This window comes from Kwoniella shandongensis, chromosome 7 (genome assembly GCF_008629635.2).
Source record: "Kwoniella shandongensis chromosome 7, complete sequence".
NCBI classification, from domain to species: domain Eukaryota; kingdom Fungi; phylum Basidiomycota; class Tremellomycetes; order Tremellales; family Cryptococcaceae; genus Kwoniella; species Kwoniella shandongensis.
Window position 1 is genome coordinate 1028130 of NC_089293.1, and position 16771 is coordinate 1044900.

General features: G+C 49.3%; 8 protein-coding genes across 8 annotated transcripts; 6 read left to right on the plus strand and 2 right to left on the minus strand.

Annotated features, from left to right (window-relative positions):
• Positions 1–591: 591 nt before the first annotated feature.
• CI109_104260 (uncharacterized protein) lies at positions 592–2138 on the plus strand (the record flags this gene model as incomplete). The annotated part of the gene is made up of 3 exons (XM_032004002.1): positions 592–885; positions 1003–1110; positions 1284–2138. 3 exons carry the CDS (start codon positions 592–594, stop codon positions 2136–2138), a joined length of 1257 nt encoding a protein of 418 aa, XP_031861604.1.
• Positions 2139–2296: 158 nt separating this feature from the next.
• On the minus strand, positions 2297–3628 carry CI109_104261 (uncharacterized protein; the record flags this gene model as incomplete). The annotated part of the gene is made up of 7 exons (XM_032004001.1): positions 2297–2365; positions 2421–2454; positions 2524–2563; positions 2743–2971; positions 3105–3114; positions 3190–3368; positions 3509–3628. The coding sequence occupies 7 exons, from the start codon at positions 3626–3628 to the stop codon at positions 2297–2299; spliced, it is 681 nt and encodes a 226-aa protein (XP_031861603.1).
• A 405-nt stretch (positions 3629–4033) lies between these two features.
• On the plus strand, positions 4034–5032 carry CI109_104262 (thioredoxin-like protein 4A; the record flags this gene model as incomplete). The annotated part of the gene is made up of 7 exons (XM_032004000.1): positions 4034–4053; positions 4191–4351; positions 4442–4517; positions 4597–4644; positions 4769–4796; positions 4871–4940; positions 5007–5032. The coding sequence occupies 7 exons, from the start codon at positions 4034–4036 to the stop codon at positions 5030–5032; spliced, it is 429 nt and encodes a 142-aa protein (XP_031861602.1).
• A 106-nt stretch (positions 5033–5138) lies between these two features.
• Positions 5139–6762, minus strand: CI109_104263 (uncharacterized protein; the record flags this gene model as incomplete). Its single annotated transcript, XM_032003999.1, has 8 exons — positions 5139–5293; positions 5355–5674; positions 5802–5914; positions 6014–6116; positions 6210–6358; positions 6442–6482; positions 6545–6565; positions 6645–6762. 8 exons carry the CDS (start codon positions 6760–6762, stop codon positions 5139–5141), a joined length of 1020 nt encoding a protein of 339 aa, XP_031861601.1.
• Positions 6763–7290: 528 nt separating this feature from the next.
• Positions 7291–9076, plus strand: CI109_104264 (uncharacterized protein; the record flags this gene model as incomplete). The annotated part of the gene is made up of 7 exons (XM_032003998.1): positions 7291–7500; positions 7633–7805; positions 7929–8007; positions 8163–8326; positions 8485–8707; positions 8798–8853; positions 8926–9076. The coding sequence occupies 7 exons, from the start codon at positions 7291–7293 to the stop codon at positions 9074–9076; spliced, it is 1056 nt and encodes a 351-aa protein (XP_031861600.1).
• Positions 9077–9416: 340 nt separating this feature from the next.
• On the plus strand, positions 9417–12152 carry CI109_104265 (uncharacterized protein; the record flags this gene model as incomplete). The annotated part of the gene is made up of 10 exons (XM_032003997.1): positions 9417–9545; positions 9619–9878; positions 9947–10022; positions 10083–10344; positions 10419–10563; positions 10626–10725; positions 10786–10908; positions 10966–11223; positions 11295–11813; positions 11892–12152. The coding sequence occupies 10 exons, from the start codon at positions 9417–9419 to the stop codon at positions 12150–12152; spliced, it is 2133 nt and encodes a 710-aa protein (XP_031861599.1).
• Positions 12153–12568: 416 nt separating this feature from the next.
• On the plus strand, positions 12569–15277 carry CI109_104266 (uncharacterized protein; the record flags this gene model as incomplete). The annotated part of the gene is made up of 12 exons (XM_065967464.1): positions 12569–12627; positions 12792–12887; positions 13009–13073; positions 13209–13576; positions 13702–13771; positions 13838–13956; positions 14054–14149; positions 14209–14303; positions 14374–14710; positions 14786–14845; positions 14918–14984; positions 15081–15277. The coding sequence occupies 12 exons, from the start codon at positions 12569–12571 to the stop codon at positions 15275–15277; spliced, it is 1629 nt and encodes a 542-aa protein (XP_065823536.1).
• Positions 15278–15599: 322 nt separating this feature from the next.
• On the plus strand, positions 15600–16594 carry CI109_104267 (uncharacterized protein; the record flags this gene model as incomplete). Its single annotated transcript, XM_032003995.1, has 10 exons — positions 15600–15629; positions 15692–15709; positions 15766–15825; positions 15889–15947; positions 16012–16064; positions 16158–16181; positions 16250–16329; positions 16394–16405; positions 16492–16515; positions 16574–16594. The coding sequence occupies 10 exons, from the start codon at positions 15600–15602 to the stop codon at positions 16592–16594; spliced, it is 381 nt and encodes a 126-aa protein (XP_031861597.1).
• Between the last annotated feature and the right edge of the window lie 177 nt (positions 16595–16771).

The window sequence follows — 16771 nt, forward strand, 5'->3', positions numbered from 1 at the left end:
CAGGAGAGGTGGTCAGGGTGCGGAAAGGGAGAGAGGCGAGTGAAAGAGCGGAAGAACGAGGTCGACCAGCGGCGGTGAGAGGGAGAGAAGTGAGTGAACGGGAGAATGTCAGCATTGTGTCGTTGCAAAGGGCGTGGTGGATGATAAATGTAGAGAGAGAGAGAGTGGTGTGTAAGAGAGATGAACAAGACTCACTTATCGAATTGTATCTGTTTGAACAAGCAAGGTTGAAGAAGTAGAATAGGAATAGGATGACGATACTTTTGTATTATACTGGGTGATACTGAGTCTGCTGACGATCGATAGAGGAGGGAGTAAAATGTCGATCACATCATCATACGAGTACAGTAGCACCATGTACAGTAGTAACCGACTCTTGGGTAGTTTGACGTCATTGCCACGTGGGAGGAACGTGTCGCGAAGGAACGAATTAGGTGGAAATCTCCGTCGGCAACTTTGTTTTGGCTTTCAGCGACACCAAGTATATAGCGTCGACGAAGGGGGAAAGCTGGGTACAGTCATAGTCACTGGGCAAAGAGGAGTCGACTCGACGAGGGGAGACAAAACGCTTACCAAGCCAGAGCTGAAGGAATGTCCCTCCTTCCACCACTTGGGACTATACCTCATCCAGCACATCTCTATCGATCATTCTTACAACATCTCCGACTACTACCTGATCCTCACGTATGGTCAATCCTCCAACCTCGTTTCAGACGATTACTAGAGACGCCTGGGGCGTCACCGTCGTTCGTACAAGGAGCGATCGAATTGGACTCTACTGCTATTGCTGAGGAGGTGGACGGAGACGTACCTCACGCAGAGAGCTCAAAAGCAGCGAGTATAAGAAAACATCGTCGTTTGAAAGCCATCAGTGAGGCTCAGGAGGTAAGTTCATCGAACAAACCCTATCTTTCATCATGCATTGTGACGAAGCAGCACCTTTCTTCGCCTTGAACAGAGAGAAGCGGACTCAGCTAATTTTGACATTCTGTTCGTTTGTAGCACTTGAACAGACTTAGAGCAGCGGTCGCTTGTCATCCTCATGCTTTGACAAGACTGTTAGAAGAAAGTTATGGTCAACGTGGATCTGTAAGATGGGAGTTGATCAGGGTGAGTTTGAATATACTTTGCTCTGTCTTTCCTCTTCTTGGTCCTCGGGTCATCCTCCTTGCCCTCGCTCCCTGAGACTAGATCTATATCACTCCATACCTTCTGCGTTTGTCAAAGCCATCTCCTTAGCCCGACGCTGAACGATGCTAATCTGAATACTCTGTATGATTTAGGCAATCTCCCTACCATACGGCTCAACAACCCGAACTCCTCTCCCCCCACCTCTACTCCCACTTCGTCCACCCCCACCCCCTCCATCTGAAGCACAACCTCGAGCTCGCAAAACTTTACCAGACTGTAGAGTGAGGAAGATCGCCCTTCGACAGACTTACAAATCCTGGGAAGATGTGAAACCTCCTATCGTCCTACCATCATCATCGGCATCACAGCTCCACCTCGTGAACGATATGGACGGCGTCGTTAAGGGTACAGGCTGGGAGAGGACAGGTGTTATTGCCAACTTGCGACACTTTGCTGGTCTCCCACCTGATTCTCACTCTTTACCCGGTCTTTCCGACAAGACCACCCCTTCATCGTCATCCTTGCCTATCTCATCAACAGCAGCACTACCAAAACATATCCGTCTCATTTTCCCCTCCAAACTCAACCCTACTCTGCGCGAAGAACCGTACCCTCCTCCTCGACCAAAAGCTACACGAGCTAATCCTCGTACGTGGGGTGTACCCCGCGTCTTGACCAACAGGTTGGTTAGGCGGACTTACAGGAGATTATGGGATAATTTAGTCTGGGTGAGACCTGTCGACGTCACTGGATCTCCGTTAGGAGGACTAGGGGAAGGAGAAGGAGAACAGAAGAGAGTTGGGGAGGAACGGTGGAAGAGATGTACTTATGATGAGATGAGAGCGTGGGAGAGGGGAGAATCGGATCGAGATGGCATAACGCCCAAAAGTGGGAAAAAAGGTGTCAAACCTAGAAAGGAGAGGAGAAGCGCTGCTGTCCCGAACAATGTAGAAGATCATCGATGGAGTGAAGGAACAGATGACGAGCGCCGATTGCTAGGACTATAATCGTCTCTAAGGGCGTCTGAGGCAGAGGTAGAAACAGCACGTGGACATGTATATGTACTTGATACCATGCATCATTCATAATTCAACTTCTTCCTTCTTCCTTCCTGTCGTCCTTCCTGTCGTCCTTCCGTTCTTTCACACTTCTATAACGAAGCGAATTACAAAGCCTCCTTGAGTCGCTTCTCGGCCTCCTCAAAGTTGATGACGTCCCAGATAGCGTTGAGGTACTATGAGGGCGTGAGTGGTCAGCTTTGTTTAACCCAGGTTGGTCTCGCAACTCACGTCGGGCTTGACGTTCTTGTATTGGAGGTAGAAGCTGTTGTAGGGATGTGGGTTAGCTGCGATCCACAGTGGTGCTACTGTGGTGCTAGAAGTCAACACTTACGCGTGCTCCCAGATGTCGATACCGAGAATGGGGACGTGAGCTGCGAAGGAATTTGAATTAGCAGGCCGCTCGCCAACAATGCATCTGTAGCTATTTCTTCTCCTCATTGTACAGAGACTGATGCAGCGAGCACCTGCGGGATTATATTCCCATTGATGTCCTGCCAGGACAGCCTGGACAGTCACCACTTCTCAAGAGCGGAAAGGAGATCTCACTCACACAACAAAGGGTCCTGGTTGGCAGTAGTGACGACCTCCAACTTCTTCGTGGCCTTGTTGTAACCCAACCAACCCCAACCACTACCCTGTACAGCGGCAGTCTTGGTGTTCACCTCCTGCCTAAGGTTCTCGAGACCGCCGAAGTCGGCTTGGATCTGGTCGTAGAGAGCACCAGAGGTGGGAGGCTTGGCTTGAGCAGAACCGTGGGGGGCGAGGTTCTTCCAGAAGAGCTGGAGAAGAGCAAAGGAAGGTTAGCTGGAATAGAACATTCCAGACGATGCCATTGGTTATGGCATGGCAGAGGATGATCTAAAATCGAGGAAGTTGACAACGGGGTTGAGGACGTAGGATAAGTAGACTCACAGAGTGGTTACTGTTTGAATGTGACGGACGACACGCAGGATCAGCTCGGTTCCAGCAACGATTCCAATACACGTTCCCCACTCACATGTGTCCACCACCGTTGAACTTGAGAGCGGGCTGCAAAGCGATAGCCGCCTTGACATCCCCACTGGCCTGGAGCTTTGACAAAGTCTCTTCAGCGGCGTTGAGACCGTTAACGTAGGTTTGGTGATGCTTGGTGTGGTGGAGTGTCATGATCTCGGAAGAGATGGAAGGCTCGAGAGCCTATAAGTGAGGAAGCATCAGCATTCAGACTCTGGGTGGAGGAGCAGCTAAGAGCTTTAAGAAAAAGTCGACAGGTTCCAGGCGCATGCAAATGCAGATGGTATATGTGGTACGTAAAGCCACACCAACACTCCACTCACATCATAGGCATATGGCAACTCTGGCAAAGTGTGTTTCGACCTCATTGCTGCGAAAGATCTAAGAGGAGCAGCTCTGATAGCTACTCGAGGAGCGACTCGTGCAAGTGTGATAGCGACCATTGTGAGATGGATATTGGAATAGCAGGAATGCAGTAAGTGAATATGCAGGAAGGAGTGATAATGAGGACTGAGCGGATAATGGAAAGAATAAGGACCTGGTTGGTGAGACGCAAGTAACTTAGTTGTTACAGAATGCGAAGGAGACGTCACCTCGGTCTAGTCATGGGTGGAACTCGGTTATCACTTTCCCACGGTGTGTCTTTTAAGGTCCAGAAATGTCACGTGGTGTTTTGCCACCTAGCCTTGCTTTGTTGCTTGTTCGCTGCTCGAGCACTTTGAACTGGATAACATTGCTTGTTAACAACTTGCTTTCTTCGTCTTTCTCACTGTCGGGAAGGTCGCCTTATACCATCAACTATCACGGGAACACTCTCGAGTACTAAAGGATAGGAGGACTGGCCCAAAATGTCGTATTTTATGACCCAGTAAGTAATCTTCCTCACCTCCTCCCCCCTTTTTCCCTTAGCAGGATTGTCAAATCCTCAAGTTGCCATGCGGGCTTCTCGCCAGACTCACACCGCAGACTCTTGTTGTCCGGTTGCTAATGCACCCTCGACTGCAGTCTCCACTCCGGGTGGCATGTCGACCAGGCCATTCTCGTTGAAGAAGACCGAGTAGTGTGCATACGATTCGGACACGATCACGACGAACAATGTATGGCGATGGACGAGACGTTATACGGCGTATCGGAGAAAGTCCAAAATTTCGCAGTCATCTATCTGGGTACGTCCAAACGTTTCTCGAAAAGACTCAGCTGCGACTAAAGCAGTGTATATCTCGTGAGGTGAAGCTGACGATCAGGGTTATGTACAGTCGACGTTACAGAAGTTCCGGATTTCAACAAAATGTACGAGTTGTACGACCCTTGTACACTCATGTTCTTCTATAGGTGAGTAGTATCTACAGCTTCTTCTGATTTGTCCTTCTTGTTTAGGAAACCACCAGCTGACGAGTTGATGACCGCGCAGAAATAAACATATCATGATAGATTTGGGAACAGGTAACAACAACAAAATGTAAGTTGGGTGGGCTTTTCCATCACACCTACTTGCTCGGATGGCCAAGGGACTTTTTGTAACCTGTGTGATTGTCGAAGCTCTCAAGAACAACAGACGCTGACATACAATGACCTCTTCGCAGAAATTGGCCTATAGTAGACAAACAGGAGGTAAGCGCGATATCCACTTCTCGTTGTAGTGATTTCCAGGGATTTCCAAACTCATTCTACGATCCTATTTGCAGATGATCGACATCATCGAGACCGTATACCGAGGTGCCTCGAAGGGTCGAGGTCTGGTCGTCTCACCAAAAGGTAGATTACTCATCTCGCCATTTCCGTTTTGCTGTGTTTGCTAATCAAAAACATGTTTCACCTCAGATTACTCCACGCGACACAAGTACTAAACGACAGCGACAGCACATCCCATTATCGACTATATCCGCATTGTACTCCTACTATTACCCGCATCTGCTTCATATCGGCAGACAAGATGCATACCATACATGTAATCTACAAGCTTTTCAACATCTTCTTTTCCAAAGATGCTTCTAGGTCTAACATGGGTTTGAACGTCATCATTACTTTCTCTCCCTCCTCTGCGCTGAGCGGGAGTAACGGTCTTCGAGGTGCGAGACTATACCCATGCAACCTGTGCAGTACGTATTCTAGGACAACCACAAACCAATTAGCGCGCTTATCCACGCCTGACTGCACTCGAAGACTCACTCATAGCTCTCACACCCCCCGGAACGGCAAGTACGTCAGCCCTACTCAATACGTCCTGAATCATCTTCATCTCCTCGATTTCCTCCACACTCTTGTTCGGCTTCTGACAGAGGTTGAGTAACCTTACCCCTGCTGATGGGGCAAAGTTTGGTATACCGCTGACTGTACCGTGGCCGCCGGCTGACATCCAAGGTATGAGATCGGAGATGAGACCGTCAAGTAGGAGGAAGGGGAAGGAATGAGATCGGGAGGAAGTGAGAGTGGGATCTGTGGCAAGAGCCGATTTGAGACGGAGTAATTTGGACATACTTCCGGGACAACTACGAGAACCAACTCAGCTCAGCTCGGCTCAGCTCAGCTCGCACTTGGATTCCAGACGCTTTAGGCCTCCTACAGAACTGGTCGGAGGAAGATGAAGCCGTGTTACGCTAGGAGGGGCCGACTTACGTCAATTTGACACCACACAGATTCGGAGCACGTCTCATTATCTCTTCAATGATATCAGAAGACATATCTTGCCCTGCCGAATTCGCCGGGAAATTGTACAACAGTATCGGGATCTAAGTCCGATCTCCCAAGCATCAGTCTCATGTCACTTCATATGCTTTCTAGATCCATGGGTTGATCATCCCATGTTGGTTGGGAAGAGGCTCACTCACAGGAGAAGCGGCGCAGATATCGACGTAATATTGAATAACTTGTTCAGGATCGGCATTGAGACTTGCCGCATAGTATGCTGGAAGAATCACCATCCCCGCGTCGCTACCACCCATTTCCCATCGTCAGCCTTGAGTCGGACCACCCCATTCTTATGTTTGGCACCTGATTGATTCCGGTCTAGGACCTGCGACTCACGCTCCTGCCTCTGATGCATCTCGTGCTAGTCTTATACTTTCTCTCGTACTTGCGCCTCCGACACCTGCGACGATAGGCCGGGATTCCATCCCTTCTTCATCCAGCGTAGCTCGGATAAAACGTATGATCGAGATTCGTTCTTCGGGTGTCTGTGGGGAAAGGGCGTCAGTTCGTCGCAGTCGATTGATATTCGCTCTACTTGGTCGATATTGAATGGATGCAAGGGACATACGAGATGTGAAGCTTCGCCTAGGGAACCCATGCATACTGGTACTATTGAGTATTATCACTGTCAGCATCACCGTTCCAAGGTTCAGTGCCATCGGAGAACTCACCAATACCCAATCGAGCCAGACCTAAGTATTCAATTCGTCATATCGCAATCAGCTTCATTGTACCCCTCACACCATCTATATGTGTCTCAAAGACACTCACGCAGTAGATGCCTTTTGTAGCTTACAAAATCGATCTCTTGCTCGTCATCAAAGAATGTAGGTAGGGGACCGTATATCCCAGGCAAGAGGGGTCGGCTCGTATGGCTCTTGACGGGCATAGTATGGTGTTGCTGGCAGAAAGTAGGGGCAAGGTGTGTGTCCGTTGCACCCAATTCGTGGGAGTGCTTTATCGATGTTGCACTACTATGATGCTTCCAGTCGCTTGGTTTGCCTATGCCTTTGGGTCTGGACGGTGGTCGGTCGCTGGATCCGAAATCTACGTTGAGCTGCTTCGCTACCTTCTTCTTCAAATTCGCTATGCTGTGTCCTTTCCACGCTTCGGTCTTCGGTCCATTCCCGATTATTTTAACAATGACATCGGATTCGACGCATCGCACATCTCCGTGATACATTAGGCCGCGATAAGCTATCGGGAGATGCGGAACAGTTACCGATAAGCGTAATCGGTGCAATGCGATCACTGTCGTAGCGTTTCTGGTCCGTCTGCATGCTATGGACCTCGATACGTAGTCAGGCTGGAGTTGTATATATGTGCGTATAGCAGGCAAACGAAGCTACAGAGACCAAAGTCCATCTACTTTTCACTGTATCGATTGCTTAACAATATCGCTCACACAACAGCCACCATGTCGTTGACGACTTCTCTCATCCGTACATACCCCACCACCGCGTCCGGTAGCTCTGGTACACTCCACCTGAGAGGGGGACCTGCACCCACTACCACCGAAAGCGGGCTGACAGTCGTACCTGTTATGGTACATTCGGACTCTGAATTCGGAGCAGAAATCTCAGGGGTCGATTGGAGTAAGCCTATCTCGGACGAAATCAGAGATGAGGTGAGTGACCCTCCCGAACTTTCGTTCTGGGTGACTTCAGATCGCAATGGACATAAGTGCATCTAAAATGGACGGGAAACTCGATGTGAATTGGAAATGTCAGTACTGACGGTATGATCATGCCGATTGCAGCTCGTGAAACTACAAGACAAATATGCAGTTCTCATCTTCCGCAAAACGGGACTCGACAACGCTCGTCATATCGCTTTTTCTCAACAATTGGGGAGTAAGTTGGAGGCCAATCCGTTCTATTATGGAAAAGAGAATGATAGGGTCAAAGAGGATTATCTTTGGGATGTGGGGAAGTGAGTGCGAGCGAGAGTTTCGTTTATTACAGTCTTGTGCGACCTTATGAGGTCACTACTGAGAGTCTGGACATGATTGGACTTGTTTTGAATAGGCTGACGATGGATTGTTCCTTGACGCAGTATCGAGCTGGATGAATCCCTGGTCAAGCCTGATAGTAGGAGATGGCACCACTCACTTGGGAACTGTCTCTGGCACACTGTGAGTGTTGTTCTCCTTCGCGTCGTCAAGCTATACGGAGCGCGTAGTCCTTCCATCCGACTTCTTGGTCTTGTGGCTGGCTAGCTATCCTTGATACCACGGCAAAGCATTTGCTGACTCGCGCGATTTTATACTCGGCACCCCTGTGCGCGCAGGACTCGACATACCACCAAGAACGATCAAAGTACTCTTTATTGCTATCGCACGGGAAACCGGTACAAGGCGGATCATGGACCCACTTCGCCGATACCCGTCAGGCTTATGCGGACCTACCTCAAGAGAAGAAGGATCAGCTGGAAGATCTGATCATTGAGCATGAGTAAGTGGAGCGTCAGAACCGATTTCTGCCATTTCATCTGTCCAGTCCACCCTTCCGAAATCTTGCATCTCATCTCAATTCTATCTCGCGTCATGACCGAGAGAGTAGTCTATCATACCCAGGTTCTTGTGCAGTGCTGACACTTGCTTTTTGTACAGCCTGTGGCACTCTCGTAAACTCGGTTCACCAGTCGTCTACTCCGCTCCTAGCGCTGCCGAAAGAGCCAAAAAGCCACCTGCATACCACAAATTAGTCCAAGTCGGACCAGATGGGCGGAAAACACTGTACATAGCCGCTCATGCGAAGTTGGTTCTGGGGATGGGGTTGGAAGAGAGTCAGAAGTTGATTTGGGAATTGATCGATTGGTGTACTCAACCAAAGGTGGGCACGCGAGCGAGCGAGCAACTGCACATTCCTGTCAAGCTTGCTATGAGTATAGATCGATTGGGCTGATATTTCCTCTGCAATCAGTACGTCTTCAGCATGGAATGGAGAGACGGTGGCGATATGGTCTGGTGGGACAATCGGTGAGTCGCGTTCGAGGTCCATCATCTCCCGTCGAAATGGTAATACAACTTACACTGGAGGTACTTTGTTAGCCAATCGATGCATCGAGCCAACCCCTATACAGCAAACATGACACCGCGAGATGTGAGAAGGTCGACTGTGATAGATGATGGTCCGCTAGCTTGGGGAGTGGGAGAGGAAGAGCGCAAAGCTGCGGGCTGGGTGCCGGAAGCAGTGGCATAGGCTTAATACGAAGTAAAAATGCTAGATGTCGTGTTCAAGATGCCACTCCTCATTTCACTTACAGAGTCGGACCATGTCATCGCACCCCAATGGTTGTAGCCTTCACCTCAGAAGCGTTGATCTGTTGTCGCAGCCAAGCATATGCTTGAAACACTACTATTGGTGATTTTCCCTACACCCAAGGACCTTTCCGCCGGAATGTGATCACGTGACCTTCTTGTTCGTCGTGTTTCGAGCTTGGACGCGTTTAAGTGTTTTGATCATTGTTCAACGAAAGACATGATACTTGTCTTACTCCACATTTGACCCGACCTCTGATCAAAGTCATACTCGTCGCAAGATGTCTGAGAGGGTGAAGAAAGAACTTGAAGAGAAAAGAGCGAGAGTTGCGGAACTTCGTCGAGCTAGAGAAGAGAGGAAACAATTGCTTGCTCAATCACAATCTAAAGCGATATCAAGTACTGCTGAAGTGGGTTTTTCTTCACGTTCTTCCTTCAGAAACCCAGTTTGAGCGGGAACTAAGCTAATGGAGAGCTTTATAGCCCCTTGCGACTTCTCGGAGAGATGTGAATGACCTAGTGGAGTCATTACTTGCTCGACCGGCGTCTCCTGCACCAGCTCGACATTCGCCTTCGGGTCTAGCTACGCCCGCTCGAGCATCTGGATCAACCTCGACTCCGCCAGCTAGTGTTGCTGATACGCCTGGAGGAACGGGAAGAACGAGCAGACTGAGTGATAATGGTAGTTTGGGGAGAGCGAGTGGGATGGCCAGTCTGCTCAGGGGCGAGGGAATGGTCGATAGGTCCGTGAAACAGGACTTGTCGCCTTTATTCCGCGCAATTTGAGCTAATGGGAGCGTGTGTGATATAGAGAGTCTGCGGCATCACCGTTCCAAGTTGTCGATTACGTAGATCACCAAGCGGAACTTTACGACCTACCGTCGAAGGTATATCGGACCACTCCTTCAATCACCGTTAAGACCGCTAATGAAAGCTATGTTTTACAGGTAATCAAACCCGTCACATATTCCAAAGCTATCCAAACTACCGTATCCATATCTACCCCTACATCCGATATCGACTGCGCCTCAGACGGCGAGGATGACGTTGATAGTATACCACAAAGACGGCGAAGGGGGAGCGGGAGTGGGAGAGAAACGGAGGATGAAATGCGGAAGCGGATATTAGAAGAGCTAGAAGAGGAAAGAAAAGCGCTGGAGAAGGAACTGAAAGAGTTGAAAGAAAAGACAGATGAGTTGAATGTTTCAGGTGAGTATGGCCACAATCGCACTTTGAAGAAACCGTGTAGTGAGGGTTTTAAGCTTATTGCGTTGCGGTGGTAGACTTGTCGGACGAACAACGTCAAGCGATCTTTGCAGCACCAGATTTCAGCGCGTTCATAGAAGAGTCATCGAGAATCGTGCAGAGAGCTCTGAGCGATGGGTATGACTACATTAAAGACTACACAATAGGTATAGATGGTGCATTGTAAGTCTCACTCCACCGGCCCCACAATACCAACTCGGACTGACATTGTATGCGTTGTGTAGTGACGAGTCGGAAGGACAAAAGGTCAAGCTCTTCTGCGCGTTCTCAGACGAGAGATGGACCGCGGGAAGATCGGTGACGGACTTGGATTGGTCGCCTAAGGTGTGTACCGCAATCAAGTCGAAGCCGGTGTGATCATAGCTAAAGGAGAGCTTCGCCCAGTTTCCCGAACTGGTCGCAGCGTCGTACAACAAAAACCCATCTGCCGTCAATGATCCCGACGGTATCGTAGCAGTGTGGAACTTGCATCTACTAGAACGACCAGAATTCGTCTTCCATTCACCAGTAAGTTATACGATTCTGTGATATATCGACCTCGCTTACACTTTTCGCTTCGCGCAGTCGGACGTCCTCTCCGTTACATTCTCACCATACCATCCCACTCTCATCTTTGGCGGTTCGTATTCTGGTCAGGTATTGTTATGGGACACGCGAGCGAAACATCTACCTGTGTTGAAGACGCCGTTATCTGCTACGGGGCATACGTACCCCATTTACGGGATGAGGATGGTCGGCACGCAGAATGCGAACAATCTCATTTCGAGCAGTACAGACGGTCTGGTCTGTTCTTGGCTTACAGATATGTTGGCTCAACCCCAAGTGAGTGAAAGTGACATTGGGAATGACAGACATCGGACAAAGTGCTAATAGAACTCGTTTGGCACGCATAGGAAGCGCTGCCTCTGACTGTGCCATCACATAACAAGACCGACGAGGTGTCTATCACCTGTCTCGATTTCTCAGATAACGAAACCTCCACCTTCTGGATCGGCACCGAAGAAGGGTCCATCTACCAGGCAAATCGTTACGATCGCGCTTCCTCCAAAGCCGGCTTAAACTCTGACGACGTATATCGCGGACACGCAGCACCTGTGACGGGTCTCCATTTCCATCCTGGAACTGGTTCTATCGATTTTTCAGATCTCTTCTTGACCAGTTCAGTGGACTGGACTGTGAAGCTATGGCGAACGAGAGCGACTGTAAAACCTGGAGCGACGCAACAGGGAGGTAGCTCGAGAGACACGAATGGCAAAGCAGCGGATGAGAGGGGAGTCGGAGCTTTGCATTCGCTCGAAGAAGCGGATGATTACGTGTTTGATGTCAAGTGGCATCCTCAACATCCGGCAGTGTTTGGAACAGTAGACGGGAGCGGAAAGTTTGATCTATGGAACTTGAACCAAGATGTTGAGGTAAGTCGGTGTTTGCTCTACTTCGTCAGAGTGCGTGTATGCCGATACGATGACTGATCAATCGTTCCACTTGGACAGGTCCCAATTGTATCGACTACCGTCTCTCCTCGAGCGATCAACAAATTGGCATGGGACAAATCACCCACCACTTCTCGTAAAGTCGGATTAGGCTCTTCGGACGGTAAAGTATACGTATACGACGTGGCGGAGAAGCTGGTCACGCCGAGAGATAATGAGTGGTCAGATATGCAGAAGACAGTACAGGGTTTGGCGGCGGCGAGTGGCAGTGGCGGTGTGGGCGCTGGCGCAGGGGTAGGCGGGGAGACGATACGAAGATAGATGGGCGATTCTTGTGATGATGATGCATTACGTATGATGCATAATACGAGAATTACAGGGTATCATTGAACTATGCACAATGTATCGTAGCGCTCGGCCACGCATGCATTGACTGACTGATTGTGCACTATGACGTTTATGCTTTATACTGCGTGTGGTTGTAGCGCTAAGCGCGCCGGGCTACCATATCGGGAACGGACCGCTACTTCCGATAAGGTGTAGATAGCCGAGTTATCGAAGACTGGCCATCGTTGATTTTCCGACTACCACCAACTAAAACTTCTTACTTCTCCACACTTCTAACACCTTATCGAGCATCATACACTTTCTTTGGAACATCATTGAGCAGTCAGTCAGCAGAGTGTTCACCACATATACAAATTAAAGAAAGTGATATAGGTACACGATACGATACGATGCCCCGATTCGATACCGTTATCAAGAATGGTAAAGTCGTGACTGCTAGCGATATCACGTATGTCATATTTTCTTCATCCCAAGCTTCACGAACATCTTGAGAAGCTTCTATGATCTCTTGCATTGCTCTCACCGTCGGGTGGCCATCTTCCTCTACTTTCGCCGAGGAGTGGAGCTCAAGAGTAGTTGGAGCTGATCATGGTATTTGGCGGGCGAAAATAGCGATTGTTGGATCGGTATCAAGGATGAAAAGATCCATTCGCTCGCTGCTCAGTTTGACGAAGAAGATCTAATCGGAGCAAAGATAATTGATGCAGAGTGAGTCATTCCTTCCATGCCTGTCTGGCAAACGAACGCATACCACATTTCTCGGATCGCGCTGCTAAGTTTGTGTAGTTCGGGGACACGAGAGCTGATTTGTGTGCTTGTCGTGGTTCAGGGGCGCATATGTCATGCCAGGTGGGATTGATGGACATGTTCATCTGTGTCAGGACCTGAAGACGGGTGAGTGCGAACCTATCGTGATCGATCACGGTCATGCTGATAGAACCTCATTATCACCCTGACTCCCATTCACCAATCGCAATACTCTCCATGTCTTCGTCTGCATAACGATTCAACTCTTTGTCACTTTGATAGGTCCCCACGGTCTTGGCGGTGAATGTGCCGACGACTTTGCCACCGGCTCCCTCTCCTCCCTATGCGGAGGAACAACCACCATCCTAACATTCGCGACCCAGACCCGCTCCATTGAAGACAAATCCCTCCTTGGCGTGGTGGAGAGATATAATGCCCGAGCAGAGAAGACTGGCTCGTATGTCGATTATGGATATCATATCATCATCGTTAGAGATGATGAGGATATGTTGGAGGAGGAGTTGCCAAGATTGAGGGATGAATGGGGTGTGACGAGCTGTAAGGTGTTTATGACGTACGAGAGTCAGAGATTGAAAGATAGGGAGTTGTTGGACGTCATGGTTGCTGCTAGGAAGAATGGGATAACCACCGTGAGTTAATTTGCCATACCACTGTTCAAGTCCGGGCATGCAAAGGCCTATATACTTCGGAGGGTTGAGCTAAAGGCGCAGAGATAGTGTGGACGGATGCTGATTCACGTCTTCATTTCATACAGATGGTGCACGCCGAGAATGGAGATATGATAGAATGGCTCACCGACAAGCTAGAATCAAAAGGGATGTTCGGTATGTTCCTCCTCCACGTCTTGCTTGTCCGACTGGACCTAATGTTCTACTTTGACCCTTTCGTAGCCCCATACTATCACGCTTTGTCACGTCCGCCACTCGTAGAAGGGGAGGCAACAAACCGTGCTATAGCCATGTCCGAGTTGGTCCAAAATCCTATCTTGTTCGTGCATGTCGGGTCGACAGTGAGTCAAGTCTACATCAGAGCTTGATTCCTGAGGCTGGAAATCACAGCGCACCAGTGGTGGACATGGAAAGGAAATCATGCTGACTCTTCTACAGCTCGGTATGGACAATGTTCGAAAGGCTCAGACCCAGGGCCTGCCCATCTATGCCGAGACGTGTCCTCAATACCTCAATCTCACCTGGGACGATCTGGTTTGTCACCCGCCCGGCCTTCCCTGCTTTGCCGAGCAGATTGCTGACTTTGCTCGCAGCGGAAGTTCCATTCACCGACCTGTTTCGAGAATAGCAAGATGATCTGCTCGCCTCCTCCTCCGCCTGACTCCTCGGATCGGGAAGCTCTCTATGTGTAGGTACCCCTCTCTGCCTCGAGGCATACTCAACATAGTTCTTTCGCTGACAAGACATACACCTTTCAGCGGTCTTCACAACGGTACTTTCACAATCTTCTCCTCCGATCACTGTCCATTCCGATACGATTCCCCTACCGGCAAACCATCAGGTATTCTCGAACATCCCGACTCCATGGAAGACGAGTCTTTCGTCGCTCCTACTACTCTCGAGGAAGCTCATCAATGCGACAAACATGCCCTGGCAGATCTGACAGATAGAAAAGACGGAGCATTCAGATTTATCCCCAACGGTATTCCAGGTGTTGAGACTCGAATGCCTCTGTTATACACTGGGGGCTTGTTGGAGGGGAGGATCACAGCTCAGAAGTTTGTCGAGTTGACATCGACCAACCCTGCCAAGCTTGTGGGTCTTTTCTACATCTTCGGAGCCAATCGACGATGAAGCGGAACCAGTAAGCTGACGCGAGTTCGTGAGCAGTACGGGTTATATCCTCGAAAGGGTACAATTCAGCCTGGGTCTGATGCAGATCTTGTCATTGTGAGTACAGCTTCGTGTTTCCAGGGACCCAATCCGAAGGTACATCTAAGCTGACACATAATAACTTGGCAGTGGCACCCTCAGGACAAATTCAAGCCCTTCCAATTGACAAATTCGCAGCTTCATCACAATGTCGACTGTAAGTCTTCTCTGAAGTCTCTCCTTGTCTTTTTGTCCTGTATCGCAATCTCATGGGCTCGGAACACGGACACAATGCTGACCCTTCTCTGTGCAGACACACCGTACGAAGGGCAGACCATCTCCAACTGGCCTCGTTATGTGTTCATCCGAGGACAGCTCTCATACTCAGAGGGTGAAGTCCTGGGCCGATTACGAGACGGAAAGTATTTGAAGAGGGGTAGCAGTGCTCTCAGCAAAGGGTTACCAGGGAAGAAGGACCCGAGAAAGGTAGCTAGTTGGTTGTATGATTAGATCTATCAGCCCGGTTAGGAATGTAGCCGGTGGCGAGATGGACGATTAGAAATAGATTTGTAATGATCATTAGGAATGGTGATGACGTAACTTGTAACCCCGGTTGAGATGAGTGCACAAACACCCGGAGCAGTCGTCGCGATAAACTCAATCCAACTTACCTCGCACTTCACAGGTACGTGCAGCGCAAAGGTGCATCTATCTCTTCTTCCAAGCAGACATATATCCATCTTGACCGGTTCGATTTAGCTAATCCAGCATTGTCAATACCATCCGAATAAACCATACACAGTCATCGATCCGCAGAAACGCAAGCTCCATCATGTCAGATCTCAAGGAAGAAGGTTTCAAGGTATGTCCCCGTCCATCCTTTCTCGTAGACTCGTAGGTATCAAGTACTGATCAACCTCACAGACTAGCGAGGTTCTCTCTGTGAGCTTGCCTAATCCTCCTCGAGGACCTTTGTGCACTTCTGATGTCTCTTTCAGGCCCTCGCTCAGGTGTTCGAAAAGATGCCCGAAGCAGAGAAGAAAGGTCAAATCAAGAAGGTGAGCCAAAGTCGTGTTTGCATTAGTCTTGGTATCATTCACTGATCTTGACGCGAACGTCAGACGAACGGTGTCTTTCAGCTTAACGTGAAGAACTCATCGGGAAAGGAGGCAATCTGGGTGTGAGCTTGTGGTTGTCAATCAAGTCGATTGGACCGATAACTGATGTTGGCTTGCCAAATACAGGATTGACTTGAAGAACAAGGGAGAAGTCACGAAAGGTCCTGCGAAGAAGCCTGGTGAGTAGCGTTTATCCTCTTAGATATAGTAGTGTGCGCGTGTGTGTTTCAGGGGTTCTTGGCGCAATTGCTGATGGGATTCTGTGTGTGCAGACGTGTCAATTTCTCTGAGCGATGGTAGGTTTTCGACATCGCTGGCAACACCTAGTGACGATTAACCTATACTGACTAATGCAACAACATAGATACGTTCATCGGACTCGCTGACGGAAAGGTCAATGCCCAAAAGGCATTCATGACAGGCAGTCTGAAAGTCAAGGGGAATGTGAGCTGCTCCTTCCCGTACCAAGTGGTTCAAAGATCAAGCTGACGTTATCCACCATCGCTAGGTTATGCTCGCTGTAAGTTGATCGGGCTATTCATACCCTATCATCTTTATACGTACTTGAAAACTTCGAACTGACTTGACCTCCTTTACCGTTCACAGACCAAGCTAGATGGTGTATTGAAGGTACGTCTCTCCTACCATCCAGCCTTCTACAGATCTCGGCTGATATCTCCGCGTGTAGAGCGCAAAAGCCAAGCTGTAATCACCCTCGTTTCATCCTCGGGTGTGCGGTGTCCGACCTTTGTACGCTATGTTGTCAGTTCGTATGCACCTTGTATCGACTCGATCACCTGGATCCGAAACACGTGTGCGTGTGAAAGCGGGTGGGAAAGGACGGTCTGGAAAGGAGGGTGGTGGAGTCATGGCACGAGGCGGTGGT